The following is a 20,975-nucleotide window of genomic DNA, read 5'->3' as shown; positions in this document are numbered from 1 at the left end:
TCATTTTTGTCATAAATTATGGTTATGCAAGTCACGTCATTTGTTTAGCATTATTAACCTATACAGTGGAGTTTGCAAGGAGTTGGTCAATACAGGTGGGAGAATTACACATGAAAATTGCGATTATTTTTGTCATGATCCGTATATCAATTCAACGATGCAATAACATTTAAAAGAAAATATATAAATGATTATTAATAATATTAGTTAGTGTATTGTGCATTTATTGATTTGTATTTTTGAACAGGCTGCAACTTTTTAAAGCAGTCAACTTGAGTGGAAAGGCGAGTCAAAGTGCTCAAATACAGTAGATTTAGAGCTTAGAGCAGTGGTTCTCAAACATTGTTGGGTCAGGTCACCCCTGTAAATATTATTTTGTTACTTCAACCTTACATTTATGTCATATTACGGAATAGCCTATGTAAATATTTTCCCTCTGATACAATAGGCCTACTGTATGTCACAGAGGGGAACTTGAGAGAACATTACAACAGATTGAAAATTACGTCATAGCCTACTTGACATTTAACCACTTGAACCCCAGCATCCTTATTCTGGGGGGAACATTCACCACAAATGGCTCGAGCCACAAATAAACAAGCTCACAACGTGTCGCAACGTGAAGCGATGTGAGCTTGTAGATTGGCTATTTTTGGCAAGGAGGTTTGGTGGTCCGTCTTACTAAGTATATATATAGAGGCAGTGGCGTGCACAGATAGACACTAGGGGGTGCTAGAGCACCCCCTGCCCTTTTGGCAATGTGCCCTTTTGGAAAAAAAAAAAACTTTTAGTTTTTTTAGTTTTTTTTTTTTGATTTTTCAAAAATAGCAGACCTACAAGCTCGTAGCGCGCCACTCGGTGGCGCGCTATGAGCTTGTAGATTGCTATTTTTCAATAGCTAAAGCATAACATAATGCTAACACCAAAAAGGGTTCCCGCCCAAAATGGATTAAGGCAACCGGCCGGTTCCACGCGCTGCACAAGGTGCCCTTTTTTAACTTGAGCACCTGCCCCTCTAAATGTCTGTGCACGCCACTGTATAGAGGGTTTAAGTAAGTGAAACTTTGCCGTTTAAGATCCTTGTGCTAGTAGATGGATCCTTCTTTAGTTTTTCACTTGTTGTTATGATTGTTCTTCAGTACCACCTGGTATGGATGTTTGTCCAAAGCCTTAAAGTCACAACATGCACTTATAGACATGGACATGCACTTCAGAGACGATACTGTACATCCACGTATGATAACAGCATCCTAAGGTTAGCAAGGAATATCACCTCTACTAGCCATGTTTTGCATGGAGAGTATAGGTTGCTGCCGTCAGGAAGGAGATATGGTGTTCCAGCATACAATAAGGTCAGACTGAAGGGGTCTTTTGTCCATCAGTCGACTTTGAGGCTTAATCAGGATTTTGGCCAGGACTAGACCGAGCTGTGGACATTGCTCTGTGCCCTTATGTTTCTATGTATGTAATTGTATTTTCTTTTTTGTCCTGTGTTATGTCAAATGTGTGTATGTGTTGCATACAAGGCCGCTACAGTCGCAAGACAAATTTCAGTGCAAACTGACAATAAAGTACTTTATTATATCAGTATTCGGCAGCACCCCTGGACTTGCGTCACGGCACGGCACCAACTTTGAGAACCACTGGATTGTAGACCTATGTGGCCATGTCTTGATCCAACACTGCCCTCACCAGAACCCAAAACTTTTACTGAATTAGGAAATAAAATAAATAATTATAGCATACTCAACTCTGGTCTCCACTGTTTAAAACAAAATACAAATGGAAAATGTTGAGACCTTTCGTTTTTTCGCTTTTACCGTTGAGGTTACCCTCGAAGATCAACATTTTCTCTATGGCACGAGCAAACAGATCCCAGAGGTTGTATCAAGTCTATTCATAGGATTGTTTGATATGAGGGGAAGGCGGAGAGTCTAAAGCTTGTAGCAGATTTACTGTGACAAAGTGCAAACTCACCATGCAGGGCTTTCGGAATGATCACTGTCAAAAATGAAAACTGGACAGACTCATGCATCAGCGGGGTCACATCATACCAAACTCTGTCAGTTCCTGTCCAGACAACCTAGCGCACGTCTGGTTAGAAGTCCCAATATGGAACTAGATCGTTTTCACAGCAACCATTTGAACACTAGTCGGGCATGCGTTTCATTTAGGTGTTATTCAGTTATTGTGTGCCAGCATGGACAGATCCTGTAGAGTTAACGACGCGTCAACGAGCCACAACATAGAAACACCGAAATGAAACGCAACTGCAATGAACATAATTTCCTTCAGTTGCAGCTCAACGGTCCATTTCAGACCCTGGGACAAAGAATGAGTGTAATTTAGTAGCGGGCGGCATTAGGCAACTAGCAGCAGTATGGATAACCAGTACCAGGGTTGAGAACCAGTTAACTAGCTGGTAGAATAAGAATGCCACACACAAACAACTTCACATCATCAGCATATTGTTTGTAGCATTTTGTCCTTCCTCCTTAGAAATTCATGACAAAGCGGCAAACAGAGCCTGTCTATCATGTTAGAGTTCATGTTAGAATGCTGACTGTGAGTACTTTTTGAGTGGGGAAAGTATGTCAACTGGGGATTATTGAAAGCAAGGTATCTCACAGACACAGAGTTTGGTGTGCAGTCCCTTCAGTGGCGCCATAATTGGAGGAGAAAATACAACGGTTCTATATTTAGAGTAAAGAGTTGCCTCCTTTCATGTGAATTGGAATAAGTCATGGAATAAGTTTACCGCGGCACATTTGTTTGTTCTGTTCTACTCCAGTACGTACTGAAGAAGTCCTCTCCAATCCAGAGTTTGGCACATTACTGATTTACTTGTATGTCTGCTTAAAAAGAACCAAAGCCAGTCACTGGTATTCTGGAGTGCATTGAAACTTTGAAGTGGTTGATGTACATACATAAAGGATTTGTAGTTGCCAGTAGGAGACAGTATAACTCTCTGACAGGCTAGCGCAGGTCCATTGGGATTAGATGCTTCCATGTCCTTGGTAAGCCTTCTCTCATGACTCTGCACTCTGCACTCTGTTCTCATACAGAGAGGGCCATGTACCAAAGACACACACCCACAACACAGACTCCAGGGAAGGTGCATGTCCGTTATGTTTTCCATTTAAGGTTTAGGGTTATGGGCGTACTTTTGAAATGAGGAGTGTCCACATGATAATGTTGTCCACCATGTATAGGAAAAAGCACTGTCTTTACAAATGGTTGATACAAAACTAAAACAAGTCAGAGTAGATTATAAGAAACCTTGGTTGACAAAATGCAGAGAGGATCCAATTTAGTTTTTTAGGAGAATGATAGCTATAGGCCTAAACTTAATTACAAACAGGAAAATACTGATAAGGTCTGTCAGTATAGTATTACTTCACAGTCATTCAACGGGTTCAAGGGAGAGAAATTGTGTGAGATCATGGTCTTGTCCCAGGTATTCTGTTGGTGTGTGTGTGTGTGTGTGTGTGTGTGTGTGTGTGTGTGTGTGTGTGTGTGTGTGTGTGTGTGTGTGTGTGTGTGTGTGTGTGTGTGTGTGTGTGTGTGTGTGTGTGTGTGTGTGTGAGAGAGACAGAGAGAGAGAGAGAGGTAGGAAAGGGGGGGGGGGGTGCTTTTATGGTGGTTTTCCAGACAGGTAGGAGATGAGCGCTGCAATAGCACAGATGTACGTAATAATTCCAAACACGATGGACAGCACGGACAGCCACAGAGCCTGGCGGGACGCTGCGTTAGCCCCCTGGAAATCCCCCTCAGCTGATGCCTTGTTGGTCTAACAAACAAGAGAAGAGAAGAGAAATAATTACACATCTCTGCTGTCCGGAGGAAACCTCATAACTCCAAAATGTTCATTTTTCAGGAAATTAAAAATTTACATTTTTCAGGAAATTAAGAAAACCTTATATGTTTAAAACAAAGCAATACAGCCTTATCAAAGTTGGTGTTGTAACTTTATATATCAATTACTTCAGGGGGAGGGGGCGAGGTGGTGGAGTTAGTTGCTTTAGCAGACATTTTGAGGGTCCAATGAAGTTAAGAGGTTTTGTCCAAAGCACTTTTTACTACTTTCCATTGGTTCAATATTTTCGAAACCACACACAGACGTAAAGGGTGTTCAATAGCACTGATTTATGCCAAAAAAAAAAAAATCAAAAACCTCAAAAATGGAGTTATGAGGTTTCCTCCCGACAGCTACACAATATTTTTCTACACAATATATTTATCAAGACCAATCTATACATATACATGTACCATAGGCGACCGGGCCTTCTGCTCGGTCGCCTCCAAACTGTGACCAAAGTCCTACCTATTTAACAAAAGCATTAGTTTTAGCTACACTGGTTTTACCTCTAGTCTCTATGCCCTCATGTTTTGTTTCCATTTCTTAGATGTTTTTAGTGATGATTCTTCTTTTTATTTATTTGCTCAAAATGTGACACGATGGACAACCAGCAAGCATACTGTATACCTTTTAGTATGTTTATTTATACACAGCATACTGTATATGTACTGTATAGTACATTTTATGTTTACAGTATACACACTACATATAGTACATACAGTATATATTGTATTATACGTTCATACAATGTATACACACAGTATGTACGACATTGTACGTATACTGTATAACGCGTGCGTGCGTGTGAACGCTCGCTCGCTCGCGCATGTGGGTGTGTGTGTGTGTGTGTGTGTGTGTGTGTGTGTGTGTGTGTGTGTGTGTGGAATACTATAAGACTTTAGCCATCATTTGTCGCTGCCCTTCCTAGTTAATTTTCCCAGCCACTCTATTCACATTCTAAGCTTATTATCTCAACTAATGCTACCTCACACAGCCTGCACTGTTTGTCCCTCATTCATCACCGCCTCCTCCCGTTCTCATCCCGCGCCAGGGACGTGCACACATAGACATCAAAGGGGGCTTGCCTTGAGCCCCTGCCCTTTTACCCGTCTGTGTTACGACTCACCGAGTCTAGGACGGTTATTGTTGGAATAAGGCAAGGTGGTAAAATGCCAAAGTTGTTTTATTACTCTTTGTGTGGCGTACAGATTAGTGGAATACAACATACGTGCTATACAAGTGCCATGTACAGGGCGAGCAGAGCTGTGCAGGTCCTAAATCAAAGAACGGATCAAAACATCCTATAACTCTTAGTCCTAACCGAAACACTTCCCGAATCTGACTAACTATTAACGAAAACAAGAGAGCCTAACTGACTACTCTATTCTTATCCTAACTCAAACAAAAGTACATTGGTGAGGAGCCTGCTTTAGCTAACTAAGTGAACTAACATGAAATACTATATGAATACTACCTGCTCTTGCTCATGACACAATGTTATATGCACTTTAACATTAGATGTAACAACGGACGGGGTTTCACTCAATAGATAAATGCAACTCTTGCAAACTGGTGTTACTCCGTGAGTTCTCTCTCTCTACACGGAGGGCGCACTGCCTCTAGCTTACTCCACTCTGGAGATCAGCTGACGGGCAGCGGCCTGGAATGAAGGCTTCAGGACGCCTTTATGCTGTCAGGTGGACTCAGGTGTAGATGCCGGTTGGAGCAGCGGGATGCGGAGAGAGCGACCAACGGTGGAGCAACGAGAACGCTCCCCACCAATGGCTGCGCTGACGGATCTGCAGGGAGGGGTTAGGCAACGGGGCGCACGCTGCGCGCACCAACACAGACCCAGACAGACTACAGGCCTGCGGCCGTAACACAACTGCCCTTTCCAGACCATGAATGCAGCATTTTACTACGATGAAAGAGATGCAAAAATGCCACTCCTTTCCATGCCATGCCGGGCGGGAGGCAGCGTTCAGGAGAATTGCTTTTTTTCCCGAAGTCTCCTGAACTTGGAACGCAGCATTTTGCGTTGAACAAATTTGTTTCGAAATCCATGTCGTATACCTGGTCTCTAAACTACCTCCCCCTGGCGCCTGATGGAGGGGAAAGGAACTGGTCGGAATAACGTGTTCCTTCCACGTGCTATGTCCGGCCGGGGAAACTCTCCCCATGTCAGGTGAAAAGAAGCAGCTTGGACTCCTCATGCATAGAAGGAAGCATGAGGTCAGTCTGCTGCCTCCCCAGGTTGGCAGAGGAAGTGTAGCGCCCAGGATTACATTAGATAATTGACACTGGGTGAAAAAATCAGTTACAAAATCGTGGGATAAAAATGTAGAAAAAAATAAAAGAAATCCATGTCGTACACCACATCTCCAGTAGATAAAGAGTGCTGGGTTTGCGACCCGAAAATAGCTGATCTTGTAGATCTGCTATTTTCGCTATTTTTGTCCAAAACGGCCCTATAGCTCTTACGGGATTTCAGCCCCTGCCTCTCTAACCCTCTCTGCACGTCCTTGTCCTGCGTCTTTGACTCTGACCCCTAGTGGTACAGCTATAGGTAGCACTCAGTGTCTTTGACTCTGACCCCTAGTGGTACAGCTATAGGTAGCACTCAGTGCAATTGGAAATCTATCACCTTGGAGCGGCTTGTTATGACTCTAATTAAACGGTTAGAAAGGACATTGATCGGGAACAATAGGGCCTTTTGCTCACTTTGTGCCTCGGTTAATGGAATTTCCGTCCGCGGCCCGCACGTACAGGACGCTTATTATTATGAGAAGTCCTCCAGTGGAGTACAGGAACACTAGCCTCTATCACTGTAACCCACCTGGCTCACCATTATTTTGTTCACCACCTTCTATATACCAAGAGAGGTACTGTGTGTACACTGCACAGTATAACCCTTGCAAACTACAATGTAATGCACGTAACTCGAGAACCGTTTGACCCACCGACTTCACATTCGACACACGTGGTCCACACCCCCGCAGGGAGTGCAGTGCCCGGTATCGAGACGGCCGGACCCACGGTTCTCCAGAGCCACCACAAAAGGCTCTGGTCAGGCTCTGCCAGTGTGGGCCTAAAGAGGCCAACTCCTTTCACCTGTGCAATTTCCAGCCTCTGGCTCAGCCAATTGAGGCTCAACCAATCAGGCTCTGCCAGTGGGCACAGGCACATACACATATATCCATGTGGGACACCGGGTGACAGTTAAAACGGGTGCAATGACAACGTATATCATTAGGTTCCCAAGTTGCATCATTCCCAAGTAGGCCGGTGGCCGAATGCGACGGGCATGTACAGGTCTAGTTACCTTTAAGTTTGAGAAAGAAATGGCACTTTCGGATGACCCATGATGTATTCACGCTCGCTTTTAATATCCTGTGCATCATTCATGAATAAAAAATGACCAGCATGCATGGCATTATTATAGGGCCATTCCCACCAGTCTGGTTCTAAAGCTTTGAAAGCTCTGGTGGCATAATCTCACGAATGGTGTTGTTGTAATCCCTGTTAACCACCCCCCCCCCCGCCAAAGCAATTCCATAATGTCCAATCTTGAACTCAAGACGCCATCACCTGTTGTGACCTATAGCTGTCATATTTGTTTAACACATATTGCAGAGAGAGAGAGAGGACAAAAGAGGCAGAACTCACACTTGATTGTCAATACCATCAGAGGATCATCTTCCAACAGAGAGTATTAGCTCCATATAGTCATTAGTCAACTGGACAACCAATCCTACAGAAAACAACCTACTACAGGCATACAGTATATAACATAAGAGACAAATTACATCTGAAATCACCTGACCTTATAACACTGTCTGGTACGTTGCCAGTTCAAGAAAGAACTGTGCGTGCGTGCGTGCGTGCGTGCGTGCGTGCGTGCGTGCGTGCGTGCGTGCGTGCGTGCGCATACTGTGTGTGTGCGTGTATATACCATACCTTCTGGGACAGGTAAAAGGCAGCAATGCCCAGGGGCCAGAAGCAGCACAGCATTGAGAAGAACGCCAGGCCGAGGTAATCCTGAGGGATCATGAGAGGGAAGTTGCTCTCGCTGTCGGTATCACTGAAGTCATCATCACTCGACGAGTCCTGGGGGCAACACGGGGAGACACCATCACACAGTCAGGGTTTCACTGGCAGAGCAGCCATGCTCCTCGACGGGTTGCAGAACCATGGTTATGCTTTTATAACTCTGACCTTTAATACACTTTAGACCTGGGAACGATTCTACAAATGTCTTCTAAATCCTGACAGTTTTCTAGAAAAACCCATGTTTTTATGTCAGTCATTCTCAAGCATTTTCATGTCAAGGACCCCCAAGATTATATGTAATCGGCCGCCGACCCCCATCTGAAAATATGTTGTTCCAGGGTTCCCCCAGAAGCAAAGATTTGAGTTAAAAACGTTCGCTCTGAAAGAATATATATTCAAAGATTTGTGTCACATTTTCACGATTTTTCAAAAATAGCAGACCTACAAGCTCATAGCGCGGCACTCGGTGCCGCGCTATGAGCTTGTAGATCTGCTATTTTTCAATAGCTAAAGTACAACATAATGCTTAAAACACCAAAAGGGGTTCCCGTCCAGAATGGTTTAATTACACTTTGGGACACCACCACAGAGCAAGGACCCTCTTGTAAACAAGTGTAATGCTTTATGGTGACATCTACAACGTGTCGCGTTGCAAAACAGCATGAAACTTGTAGATCGGCTACTCTCGGCGAAGAGATTTGGGGTATATATATAGGGAAAAAAAGAAGGGGATCAAGTATATATACAAGTATATTTAGTTGTGTTGTTTTACGTCCTTCAGAGCAATAGGAAGACTTTGCTGGTAGCGAGTAAGAGGATATGACTGAATGAGGTTATCCGTAACATGCACACTAAGTTCACTAACCGCGGGCTATTCATGATTCATGCTGTATGTGTGTGTGTGTGTGTGTGCGTGCGTGCGTGCGTGCGTGCGTGCATGTCTGTTTTTAAGGGAAGCATATTTAATCTAATGTCCTCTCTTAGTCTGACCCTGTCGGATTACTTTTAATATTTTCCGTGCAAAAACAATAATTGCGGAAGACGTGCCCAATGACTGTATCACCTCCCGTGATCTTTCCGTGAATTTCCCACTGTTGACTGAAAAATGACTTTGGCGGCAGTGGCTCAGAGGTTAGAGTGGCCGGTAGAGCGGCGCCAACGGGAACCGTGAGGTTCGAACCCGGGCTCCCCCAGAGTTAGCGTCGAAGTGTCCTTGAGCAAGACTCTGAACCCCTAATTGCTCCCGATGTGCAGTTGGTGTCTTGCATGGTTTCCTCCGCCATCGGTGTGTGAATGTGTGTGGGTGAATGTAATGCACAATCTAAGTAAAGTGCCTTGGATAAAGGCGCTATATAAATGCACCATTTACCATTTACTTATACCATCAGCAACATGCATCAAAGGACATCAGACAGGGGTTAAGTATAAGAAAGCATTGGGCAAAGCATTTTATTACTTGTGCAAGCAGAGCGTGCAAGTAATGTTATCATTCAGGTGCTACGATGCGTATGTCCCTTAGCAGCATATGATATGACGTCATATGCTCAAAATACTACTAAACCTAATTCAATATTGCAAACGTTCTTTCAAAGAGAGGCTGAGATTTGAAAGTTTGTAGCGGTCTACAGTACTTGCACACTCTGCTTGCGCACTAGTAGGCCATTTATGGCCTACTTGTGTGCAACAAGCAAGTAGGCGACAGAGTGCAGTTCTAGTTATTATTATGTTTAAAGGTAGGCTATATTCAGTGATTTCACTTAATTCAAATATCACTTATTTTTTTGTTTTGTTGTGATAATCCTCCCTACTATAGAGTGTGCTGACCATATAAGGAGTTCCTCCCTTTCCCCAGTTAACCCTGGGGGTCAAAAAACCGTAGGTTTCGTTTTTGGCTAGGTGGCAAAGCCTTCATCCAATCAGGATAGAGAGGGGCCTTCCGCCAATCAGGGCTGGACTGGCCACAGGTCATACCGGGCCAGTCCAGGGCGACCGTAGGGGGCCGCCATGATAAAAAATAAAAAAAAAGGTCCGGGCGTGCTGCCATTCTGCCAGTACTATCATGATAATTTCACTGTACCTGTATCAGTGAGTGACAAATACACAGGGTTGTGTAGTTGTCTGTTGGTTTGTATAATTTGTGTTGTTCTGTAAAAGTGGTGGTATTAGGGCTTGTTTGTTTGTGTGTGCCTCGACGAAGTGGGACGAAATTCACGCGAAAATGACCGGGCCGAATTTTTGTCCCAGTCCAGCCCTGCCGCCAATTATGATCGAGCGGGGGTGGACCTTGGTATGTGTGCTGTTGGCCTGTCGCGTGCCCCCCCCCCCCCCCCCCCCCCCACTGTAGTGCGTGCATGTGCACATCTTGTTACCGGGGTGGACCAGGGTTTTTTTCCAAATCACTGAATGCTCCTTCAATATTAGTTTTGGGGATTTCATGCCTTTATTTATAGGGAAGTAGACTGACAGGAAATGGGGAGAGAGATGGGGAGTGACACACAGCAAAGGTCGTTGGGATCGGGATGGGTGCTCAGAGCGGTGCACCAATAGGATCCACCGCCGTGTTCCCAGTGGCACCCACCCATCTAGCCCAGAAATCACACTGGCTGGGCCAGGCTAGCTAGGCTCCAGCCCTCACTCGCTAGCCACGTGTTATGTCTCACTGACAGCTGTTTGATTGTGCTGCGCTGTCCTTGACCAAGGCCTCGATGTCCCGGTCTGCTTGAACTTTTGCCAGGGGGGGGGGGGGAAATGTTATGTCTCACTGACAGCTGTTTGATTGTGCTGCGCTCGTTGCATATTCCTGTGTTGCCTTGTGATGATTGGGGGGATTATCTGGGATCGACTACTTCAGTCTTGATATACTACAACAGTATGATGCTGCATGCTTTGCCGTTGTTATGATTACTCTGAGTTTGAAAAGTAAAGAGTTGTGTTTAACCTGTGTCATGGTCCACTGATTCACAAACACAATACCACGCCCATTAGTAAATCTCACTGTGACCCTAGCCTCGGTCCCAGGCTCACTTAACTGCGAAAAGAAGAGCCTGGTCACAACGTAAGGCAAAGAAGCTATCGGCGGACGTATCCTCCGGAACATCCATCAGATGTATTTTCCCCGGATACGATATTTTCCCGACCAATCACAACACTTGTTTCATTCGCGGAGAATGTGAACTGATTTGTAAAGCATCAACGTCATTTCCTTGTTTCGGTGGGGACTAGTAAACACAGCCGCACCGCGTGACGTAGTTATCTTACACGCAACACTTCCGCCACTTCCGCTGATAGTCTTTTCAGCGTAGGTCTTGCCCAGGGTGCTGTGACCCCCTTTCCACCGGTTGAACCAACCGGTGGAAAGGGGACCTGAGTGAAGTGAGCCAATCAGCTGAGCACATTCTGTGCTCATACAGATCAGTGTCGAAAAATGTTCCGTCGACTACCTTTTTCCACTGGCGAAAACTAAACGGAAACTGAATGAAAACTATATGATGACTAAAACTAAGACTAAATATACTGACAATTTCGGCAACAAATCAAAACTAGACAAAAATGTTAGGAAGGGACTAGTGGACAAGAGACCCAGTATAAGTCATTGTACAATTGGTTGCATGCTGAAAATAGCCGATCTACAAGCTCACAACGCTTCGCAGCACGGTATCGACAAGACATTTTGTCTGGACAAAAAATATGATAATTAATTAAATATCCAATACTCCAATAGTTGGAGGAGTTCACCACAGTAGCCTACATTTCATTGGTGACTGACATTGCAAACTGTTAATAAAGAATTCAATCAATCAAATGTTGAAAGTGGTTAAACTGGTACAGTAAGTTTATGAATTGAAAAAATCTCTTCCTTGCTTTCAAATCGCAACACATTGGCCCACTGCCCACATTTAAAAACATCACACACGTGAAGTGAGGGGCGCTCTTATCAATCATCGTACATCATCATCTGCACAAAACATTGTGTTTATCGTCATGATTTGTCACGATCCGAGTTGGCTTTGTCCGCGGCGTATAACCGTCTTTAAATAAATACTTTTTGAAAAGTCTATGAGGAAAATGTACGGGAAATTATTTCCTGGGTCCTCGTAGGGGGATGGGGACTGCGACGCTCTAGTCTATGCAGTATGCTCACAACACTAAACTGTGAAAAGTCTGTGAAAAGCAGTCGGGAAGTGGGATATGGTGGACACACCCAAAGGCACACAGAATGAGGGCTCACCCCATGTCACCCTGGAGGACATTTTATTGTACCTTGTACTGTACAGATACATAAAGAGCCGGGTTTGTCCCTAAGGGCTTGAGAAGTGTACCAGATGAATGAGGTCACGTCTGTCTTTGAGGTCACCCTGTGTGCAATGCATGTTACACTGCCAGAGGAATGAACCTTCACGCCCGATTTATACAGTTTGTCAACGGTGTCGCATGTCGAAAATAGCAGGTCAACAAGTTCGCAAAACGTCACATCATCATGACACATAGTCAGGATGTGCAGTATGCAATGCAAACACACACAGTGAAAATTAAACAAAGCACCCAGCAGCACACGTAGCCTCAGCATTATTCATAATATTTCAATAAACACACTGTACCGGGTTGATTTTCCCTTACCAGGGGTTGGAAAAAGTACTGAATTGTTTTACTAAAAGTACCAATACTGCAATTTAGAACTACTTCGTTACAAGTAAAAGTACGGAATTGAAAATGTACTTGAGTAAAAGTACTAAAGTATCGGCATCAAAATGTACTTAAAGTACTAAAAGTAAAAGTACTCATATTGCAGAATGTCCCATTTCACAAGTTCAACATGTGTAGAAAATCTATTGAAAATAACAGATCTACAAGCTCACAATGCGTCGCAACGTGACGCATTGTGAGCTTGTAGATCGGCTAATTTCAAAAGGCCGAAATGTATAGGTTTGAAGTGGTTAATGTATGTTTTCTAATCAAAATTAAAATCTCCAAAGTAACTATAAAGTTTTCAAATAATTGTAGCGGAGTAAAAGTACAAATTGTGGCTCTGAGATCTGAGTAGAAGTACTGGAAATTGGAAATACTCAAGTAAAGTACAAATACCTCAAAATTGTACTTAAGTACAGTACTTAAGTAAAAGTACTTAGTTACTTTCCACCACTGTCCCTTACATAATCAATGGCATCTCATGCTTTATTCGGAGAGGACCAGATAGTTGTCCACACTCCACAGAGACGACAAGGCCAGACGAGAGAGCTTTGATGACATGCAGTAAAGTGCTTCTTTGATTTGAATTGATTAGATTTGTGTGATTTGATTCGATTTATTAGACGTTATGTGCTTCTCACAGAAACTGATAAAACCACCATGAAGTCTAGTGACTTATTTCCATTGTGGTCCTTGGGTCTTGGACAAACCAGGGTCAGCTGCTATACAGCCTTGGTAGTTATGTGCCCTGGTGGGTGAACAGGGCTGGACTGGGACAAAAATTCGGCCCGGTCATTTTCGTGCGAATTTGGCCCAGACCAGCCCACCACAACCAGCGTGCAGATATAGCAACTATACCGCCAGGCACACACAAACAAACAAGACCTAATACCACCACTTTTACAGAACAACATCAATGATACAAACCAACAGACAACTACACAACCCTTTGTTGCTCTCACAAGAATGATACTGGCAAAAGGATTCAAGAGGGTTTATTTGTCACTCACTGATACAGGTACAGTGAAATTATCATGATGGCACTGGCAGAATGGCAGCACGCCCGGACCCTTTTTTAAAAATATATATATATCATGGCGGCCCCCTACGGTCGCGGCCCACCGGGAATATGCCCGGTACGTCCTATGGCCAGTCCAGCCCTGTGGGTTAATCACCAGGGAATCCTAAACAATGGGATCTTTGAAGCCGCCTTCCTACCAGTGTTGTTTTTGGCAGCAAATTCCTATTTTAGTTTTAAGTCATAGGCCCGACTCACACCTTCGCAACAGATTGATGTATAGCTGATGCATGAGACTTATTGACTGATGCAAGCTCACAATGCATTTCCAATGGGAGTCACATGGTTTGACACAACATTTGTGTTGTATGAGGGGGTGGGGGGCAGTCGAAACACAGCCGAAAGCCGTACAACACAAATGTTGTGTCAAACCATGTGACTTCCATTGGAAATGCATTGGGGCAAGATGTAAACAAACCCTTTCATACATCTAGCATGCATCAATGTTGTATGCTAGATGTAAAGGTGTGAGTCAGGCCAAGGTGTGAGTCGCCCCATAGTCTGTTGAATAGTTTTCATTTAGTTTCAGTTACATTTTAGTCACCTGGATTGAATGCTTTAGTTTTAGTCTAGTTTCAGTCGACTAAGTATCATAAGATTTTAGTCGACTAAATCTACAGTTGATTTAGTCGACTAAAATGAATTTTGGCGGGCCTTGTTTCCGTCGTAATGACACTTGCTGACACTTTTACACTTGCTGAAAATAGCCGATCTACAAGAGTTTCAGTATGTAGTTGTAGCTTTAGCCTGGCTGCTCTAGTAAGGGAGTTTTAGTATGTAGTTGTAGCTTTAGCCTGGCTGCTCTAGTAATAAAACCCATTCTTCAAATCCCTGATGCACCAGTGTGTCCTAGAGAAAGTTAAAAAAAAAAAAGGACGGATTTTCTTTGATCATATTCAGGGAAATCCATTCCACACTTAAAGAGCGTTACATGAAATTAATCCGAACATACAGAAAAAATAGCACAGGCTTGGTTGTAAATGAACACCTACGTGCTCATGCAGGCAGTCATTTTAAGTCCCTCGCGATGAGAACAGCATGAACTATAAGCTCCTTATTAAAAACATTCTAAGGCTCATTCCTTCAGACACTGAGACTTACAATAAGTGCTATATTCTCTAACACGATTCTTCCTAAGTGCTCTTCCTCTCTTATCTGGTATTCCTTTCGGGCTATATGTGGGCAGAATCTTTCTACAAGATAATACTGTTCACAAGGAAAAGAGTGTGTATACGAACATGAGTGGGTCTAAACATGTGTGGGTGCTATGATGAAGTATAGACATGTTACATAATGGTTGAAAAGTTCAATTCCGAGGTCTTTTCCATTCCATGTGCGTGTGTCAATGAACTCTTGACATATCCTGACATGATATCCAAGACCACCTAAGGCCCGACTCACACCTTTACATCTAGCATACAACATTGATGCATGCTAGATGTATATGAAAGGGTTTGCCCCAATGCATTTCCAATGGAAGTCACATGGTTTGACACAACATTTGTGTTGTACGGCTTTCGGCTGTGTTTCGACTGCCCCCCCACCCCCTCATACAACACAAATGTTGTGTCAAACCATGTGACTCCCATTGGAAATGCATTGTGAGCATGCATCAGTCAATACGTCAGCATACATCAATCTGTTGCGAAGGTGTGAGTCAGGCCTAGGGGTGCACTCACACCTTTCATGCAATTCTCTGTGCTCGTTGGGTGTTATGTCATGGCCGCCCAGCGGCCCAATGCATTTCCAATGGAGGTCACATGGTTTGACCCAACATTGTGTTGTGTGAGGGGGAGGGGCGCAGTCGTCCGCCCCTCCCCCTCACACAACACAATGTTGGGTCAAACCATGTGACCTCCATTGGAAATGCATTGGGCCGCTGGGCGGCCATGACACAACACCCAACGAGCACAGAGAATTGCATTAACCGTGTGAGTGCACCCTAAGGCTGAGCTCACACCTTTCATGCAATTCTCATGCTCGTTGGATGCTCGTTGGATGCATGTTGTGTTGTGTCATGGCCGCCCAATGCATTGCCAATGGAGGTCACATGGTTTGACCCAACATTGTGTTGTGTGAGGGGGAGGGGCGCAGTCGTCCGCCCCTCCCCCTCACACAACACAATGTTGGGTCAAACCATGTGACCTCCATTGGAAATGCATTGGGCCGCTGGGCGGCCATGACACAACACCCAACGAGCACCAGAATTGCATGAAAGGTGTGAGCTCAGCCCAAAGGCCCGACTCACACCTTTACATCTAGCATACAACATTGATGCATGCTTGTTGTATGAGATGTATAGCTGATGCAAGCTCGCAATGCATTTCCAATGGGAGTCACATGGTTTGACACAACATTTGTGTTGTATGAGGGGGAGGGGGGCAGTCGAAACACAGCTGAAAGCCATTCAACACAAATGTTGTGTCAAACCATGTGACTCCCATTGGAAATACACTGCGAGCTTGCATCAGCTATACATCTCATACAACAAGCATGCATCAATGTTGTATGCTAGATGTAAAGGTGTGAGTCGGGCCTATCTGTGATCAGTGGTGGAAAGTAACTAAGTACTTTTACTTAAGTACTGTACTTTTTTTGATGTATTTGTACTTTACTTGAGTATTTCCAATTTCCAATACTTTTACTTCTACTCCACTACATCTCAGAGCCAAAATTGTTACTTTTACTTCACTACAATTATTTGAAAACTTTAGTTACTAATACTATAGTTACTTTGGAGATTTTAATTTTGATTAGAAAACATACCTTAACCACTTCAACCCTATACATTTCGGCCATTTGAAAATAGCCGATCTACAAGCTTGTAGATCTGCTATTTTCAATAGATTTTGTACACATTTTGAACTTGTGAAATGGCACATTCTGCACAATGAGTACTTTTACTTTTAGTACTTTAAGTACATTTTGATGCCGATACTTTTGTACTTTTACTCAAGTACATTTTCAATTCCGTACTTTTACTTGTAACGAAGTAGTTCTAAATTGCAGAATTGGTAAAACAATTGAGTACTTTTTTCACCACTGACTGTGATTATGAGCAGTCCCTTCCTTGGAAGGTTTATTTCCCTTTTTTTGAAGTCCATGCCTGCTAACTAGACTTGCACCTCCAACAGGGTCTTTTGGATGGGCAGGGAGTCCTCTTTTTGCCTTGCATCTAGAACTAGAAATTGAACACATATAGCTAAGGGTGCACTCACACCTTTCATGCAATTCTCTGTGCTCGTTGGGTGTTGTGTCATGGCCGCCCAGCGGCCCAATGCATTTCCAATGGAGGTCACATGGTTTGACCCAACATTGTGTTGTGTGAGGGGGAGGGGCGGACGACTGCGCCCCTCCCCCTCACACAACACAATGTTGGGTCAAACCATGTGACCTCCATTGGAAATGCATTGGGCCGCTGGGCGGCCATGACACAACACCCAACGAGCACAGAGAATTGCATGAACCGTGTGAGTGCACCCTTAGCTCTTTCCTATGTTTCGGACATGCTCACTCCACGCAATGACGCAACAACCAGATAAAGGTCTCCTCTCTAAACCCCATATTAAAGTCTAAATCAGGTTATGTCATGCTTTCAGTCACAATAATGGTCCCACTCTGTATAATCACACCTGTGTGAACTGAGTGGTGTAAGGTCTTATATAGACTGATCAGCTGTGGTCTGACGTAATATCACACCCGTGTGAACTGGGTGACCATAGCAACCATGCTCATTTTTTGGTACGAACAGACAGACAGACAAACAGACAGACACATAAACTAACAAAGCCAGTTGTAGAAGTGGTTTACACCACTCAAAAAGTGCATCTAGTTATTTAGTCACCCACGTCTCCATATATGGTAGTGACATCTCGTGACATCATGGAGATCTCCATACATGGATCTGACCTCGTGACATGCACGTGACATCACGTGTCGTCATGGAGAAGATTCACTCCCATTTTGATTCAAGCTGAGTTTCTCCAGTCTGCCAATATGCCTCTTGGTTGAGTGCTGTCATCACACCTAAAGACAATCTACAAGTGAGCTTTGTACGCCTTGTAGATCTATTTTAGGTGCGCAGCGCTGGTGCACAACTAAACGGGGGCTTTTAACCCCGCAATTTCCCAAACGACACAAATGCATGCAGAGGCTCCAGGTGGATGAACATTCATCAACTCTGCCATAAAGTACTTGTCTCTTACACTTGAGCAAATGCAGCTAATTATTGGCTATGGAGGCTAATGGCAAGGATGAACTCTGCGCTGTACAATCCTGAGTGTTAATGTAACTGTTCAGTGCTTGTTGCCATGGTGATTGACTGTACCCACTAGTACTACCCACCCTTCTCACTGTATGTGGCCTCGTTTGTCAGTTTGACCATATGTGACCAGATTTGACTGAGAGCCTGCCATCGCGCAAACTCCAGCTTTTCACCAGAGGAGAAAAACTTTTTTTTCTTTTTCCCCCCAAAATGAGTTAATAGCACAGGCAGACTCTTCACACTCTTCATACACATAGAGCATGTTTGAAATAAGTGTCAGAGCTGAAATCGACATGTAAATGCTTAAACAACTCGCTGTTTTCTGCAAGACATTACTCTATAAGCCATATCTCCAAAACTGGTGGGTCAAACTGAACAACCAATATGTCATTTTGAAGCTATGATTCCCTGCTTTCATATGAAAAAACGAAAATTCAAAAAGTCCCTCAGTCACATATAGTCACTTAAGTCATTTAGTCACATATAGTAAAGTAATAAAAGGTATTTTGTTTGGTGTTGGCGCTTCTGTTGTGAGTGATTTTAGTAGTACATATACTGGGCCGTGCCATACTGGGGGGGGGGTCTATTTGTCTTCTGCTGTTATCCCCCTCCCTCTGGTCATTAATCATGTATCAACAGTGCAGGGATATGTTTTATCCCTGCTTCAGGTCAGAATTAATTATTTCCTTTTGGGGAAAATGTATAGACTCTCTGATATGTTTGAACGATTTAATTAAAAATCCGTATTTTGCAGGTACATTTTTCAAAACGTGTCCAAAGTGTGACAAAGGTTTCTATATAGGCAAACAAAAAGGTATAGGAGCGCACACCAAGAGTAGGGAGGTGCTGACCACGGGAGATAAACTTTTAAAATAGAAAGGAGAGGTCGCACAACTCGTAAAACATTTTATTTACCAAAGTTTCGACAAACAAGTTGCCTTCTTCAGGGTATGGGTACCCATACCCTGAAGAAGGCAACCTGTTTGTCGAAAAGTTGGTAAATAAAAAGTATTTTGGCATCGGGACTACCAGTTGTGCGACCTCTCCTTTCTATTTTAAAGGTTTCTATACATAAATGAGATGATGCTGGGAGTCTGGAGGACCCCATGCTGCAGCACGGTGCGGTGGAGTCTGGAGGACCCCATGCTGCAGCACGGTGGAGTCTGGAGGACCCCATGCTGCAGCACGGTGGAGTCTGGAGGACCCCATGCTGCAGCACGGTGGAGTCTGGAGGACCCCATGCCGCAGCACGGTGTGGTGCATGGAGTCTGGAGGACCCCATGCTGCAGCACGGTGGAGTCTGGAGGACCCCATGCCGCAGCACGGTGCGGTGCATGCATGGCCCCGCTTACCTCAAAGTCAGGCAGCAGGTCATCCTCGTCGTCCATGCTGCAGTAGGACGCGCTGTGCAAGTCCTGCGCCTCGGCCAGCAGCTTCCTCTCCAGCGTGGAGCCCGGGCGGATGTCCACAAACGTGGTCTCCAGGTAGTCCTTGCTCAGCAGGGAGTCTGCTGCTGTGTGGTGGGGGGGGCCCCATGAGATGGGGGGGGGCCCCGGGGTAGAAGGACTCCAGTGTGCGCGGTAAGGCGCAGGGATCCAGCACTTGCTGCTGATGCTGCTGCTGCTGGGGCGGGCCTCCGCAGTATCCGCCGCCCCACGACAGCGGAGGGTAGGCCCTGTCCTCCTCGCACCTCACCAAGATGCCCTTGAACAGGCCCGGCGGAGCGCCTGCTGGCCCAGCGCCGGGTACGAGGCGCGGCGGCACTTGCCCCACCCCGCTGTTTTTGGGGCTGTGGTTGTCCCCCCCCGCCAGCAGAGGGTGCTCCAACTCGTCCAGATTCTCCATGCAACGCACCCCAACTACGATAACGCCAGCTGCGCAGGAGGAGGCCGCCGCATCGGCAGCCAAAAAAGCAATCGTTAGGGGCCTATACAACAAGTTAATCTCCCCTAAAGAGCCACCGCTTTGGGATTTTACACAAAAGCGGCTGCTGCGCCGGCCTTTGTCGCGCGGCGATAATCTGCCCTTAATCCTATTCGTTTAATTTCGCTCTTATTATAGGCCTTGTTCTGGAGCTCAAGGACACATGCCAGGATCATTGTGGAGTGATGCCCTTGCTCTGTCAGTGCCAGCTCGATCTCCCCCCGCCACGTGTCAAGTGATGGACTGATGCCGGGGAGACGCGTGGAGCGAGACCTAAGCTCCTGCAGGGCCTGTCTCCAAGCTTCCTTCTTTCTTCATGTGCCACAAGTTATTTGTGTCACAGTTGACGACGTGGCACCTTTGTGTCTCCCATTTCACCTGCTCGCCGCATGTGAGTCGTGGTTCATGAATAATGTTGAATGCACTCCCTCTCGCGTTTGACGTGGAAATGTAAATTAATGATGGTTTTGGGTGTTGATTAGCATGGGTTATATGAAAAGAGGTTGTGAAAAATGTTTTGGCTTTCCAGAATCAATCCTTTGTCCTTTATACGCGATGCCGTGGTGTTACGGTGAATGTTTTAAACTTCTGACATCCCTTTCAAGGATAAAAAGAAACAATAATTGTGATCAGGAAAAAAAATCACAGAGAAGATTGAGATACATTTTTTCTCAGCCTCAAATTAAGTGTACAAAAGAAGGACACTAAAAACCAAACCAAAAATGTATATGAGGAATGCATCTGCTATAGCTCTAACAGCAGCATTGATTTGAAGGGATCTATGAAAGCAGAGAGGAGATCCAGAGTTCGAAAGCAAACAAACATGTGCTTCTGCAGACAGTAACTGCGACCGTGAGTGTTCCGATCTGTTGTTGGCTGACTGGTATTGATTTATGTTTGTGAGTCCACAGCTCTGTACTCCTCTCCCCTCGACAGCACTCCTCCGGGACGTGTATTCTTAAAGTTGCCGTGAGGTCCGTTCTCATTCGGGGGTTTTACTGAGGACAGTCCAGCAGTCAGGTGACAGCGCGAGTCCGCTGGCTGCACTGGCACAGTGCTGCCAAGAGAGAGAGAGAGAGAGAGAGAGAGAGAGAGAGAGAGAGAGAGAGAGAGAG

General features: G+C 44.8%; 1 protein-coding gene across 1 annotated transcript; it reads right to left on the bottom strand.

The window, feature by feature from the left end:
• Positions 1–3,634: 3,634 nt before the first annotated feature.
• On the bottom strand, positions 3,635–19,782 carry tmem91 (transmembrane protein 91; the record flags this gene model as incomplete). Its single annotated transcript, XM_079513687.1, is given in 4 exon segments — positions 3,635–3,790; positions 7,817–7,966; positions 19,290–19,472; positions 19,474–19,782. Coding segments are annotated over 4 exon segments (798 nt in total).
• Between the last annotated feature and the right edge of the window lie 1,193 nt (positions 19,783–20,975).

This window comes from Electrona antarctica, assembly GCF_951216825.1.
Source record: "Electrona antarctica genome assembly, chromosome: 11".
Classification (NCBI taxonomy): Eukaryota; Metazoa; Chordata; class Actinopteri; order Myctophiformes; family Myctophidae; genus Electrona; species Electrona antarctica.
This window is presented reverse-complemented; position numbering and strand designations above follow the sequence as displayed.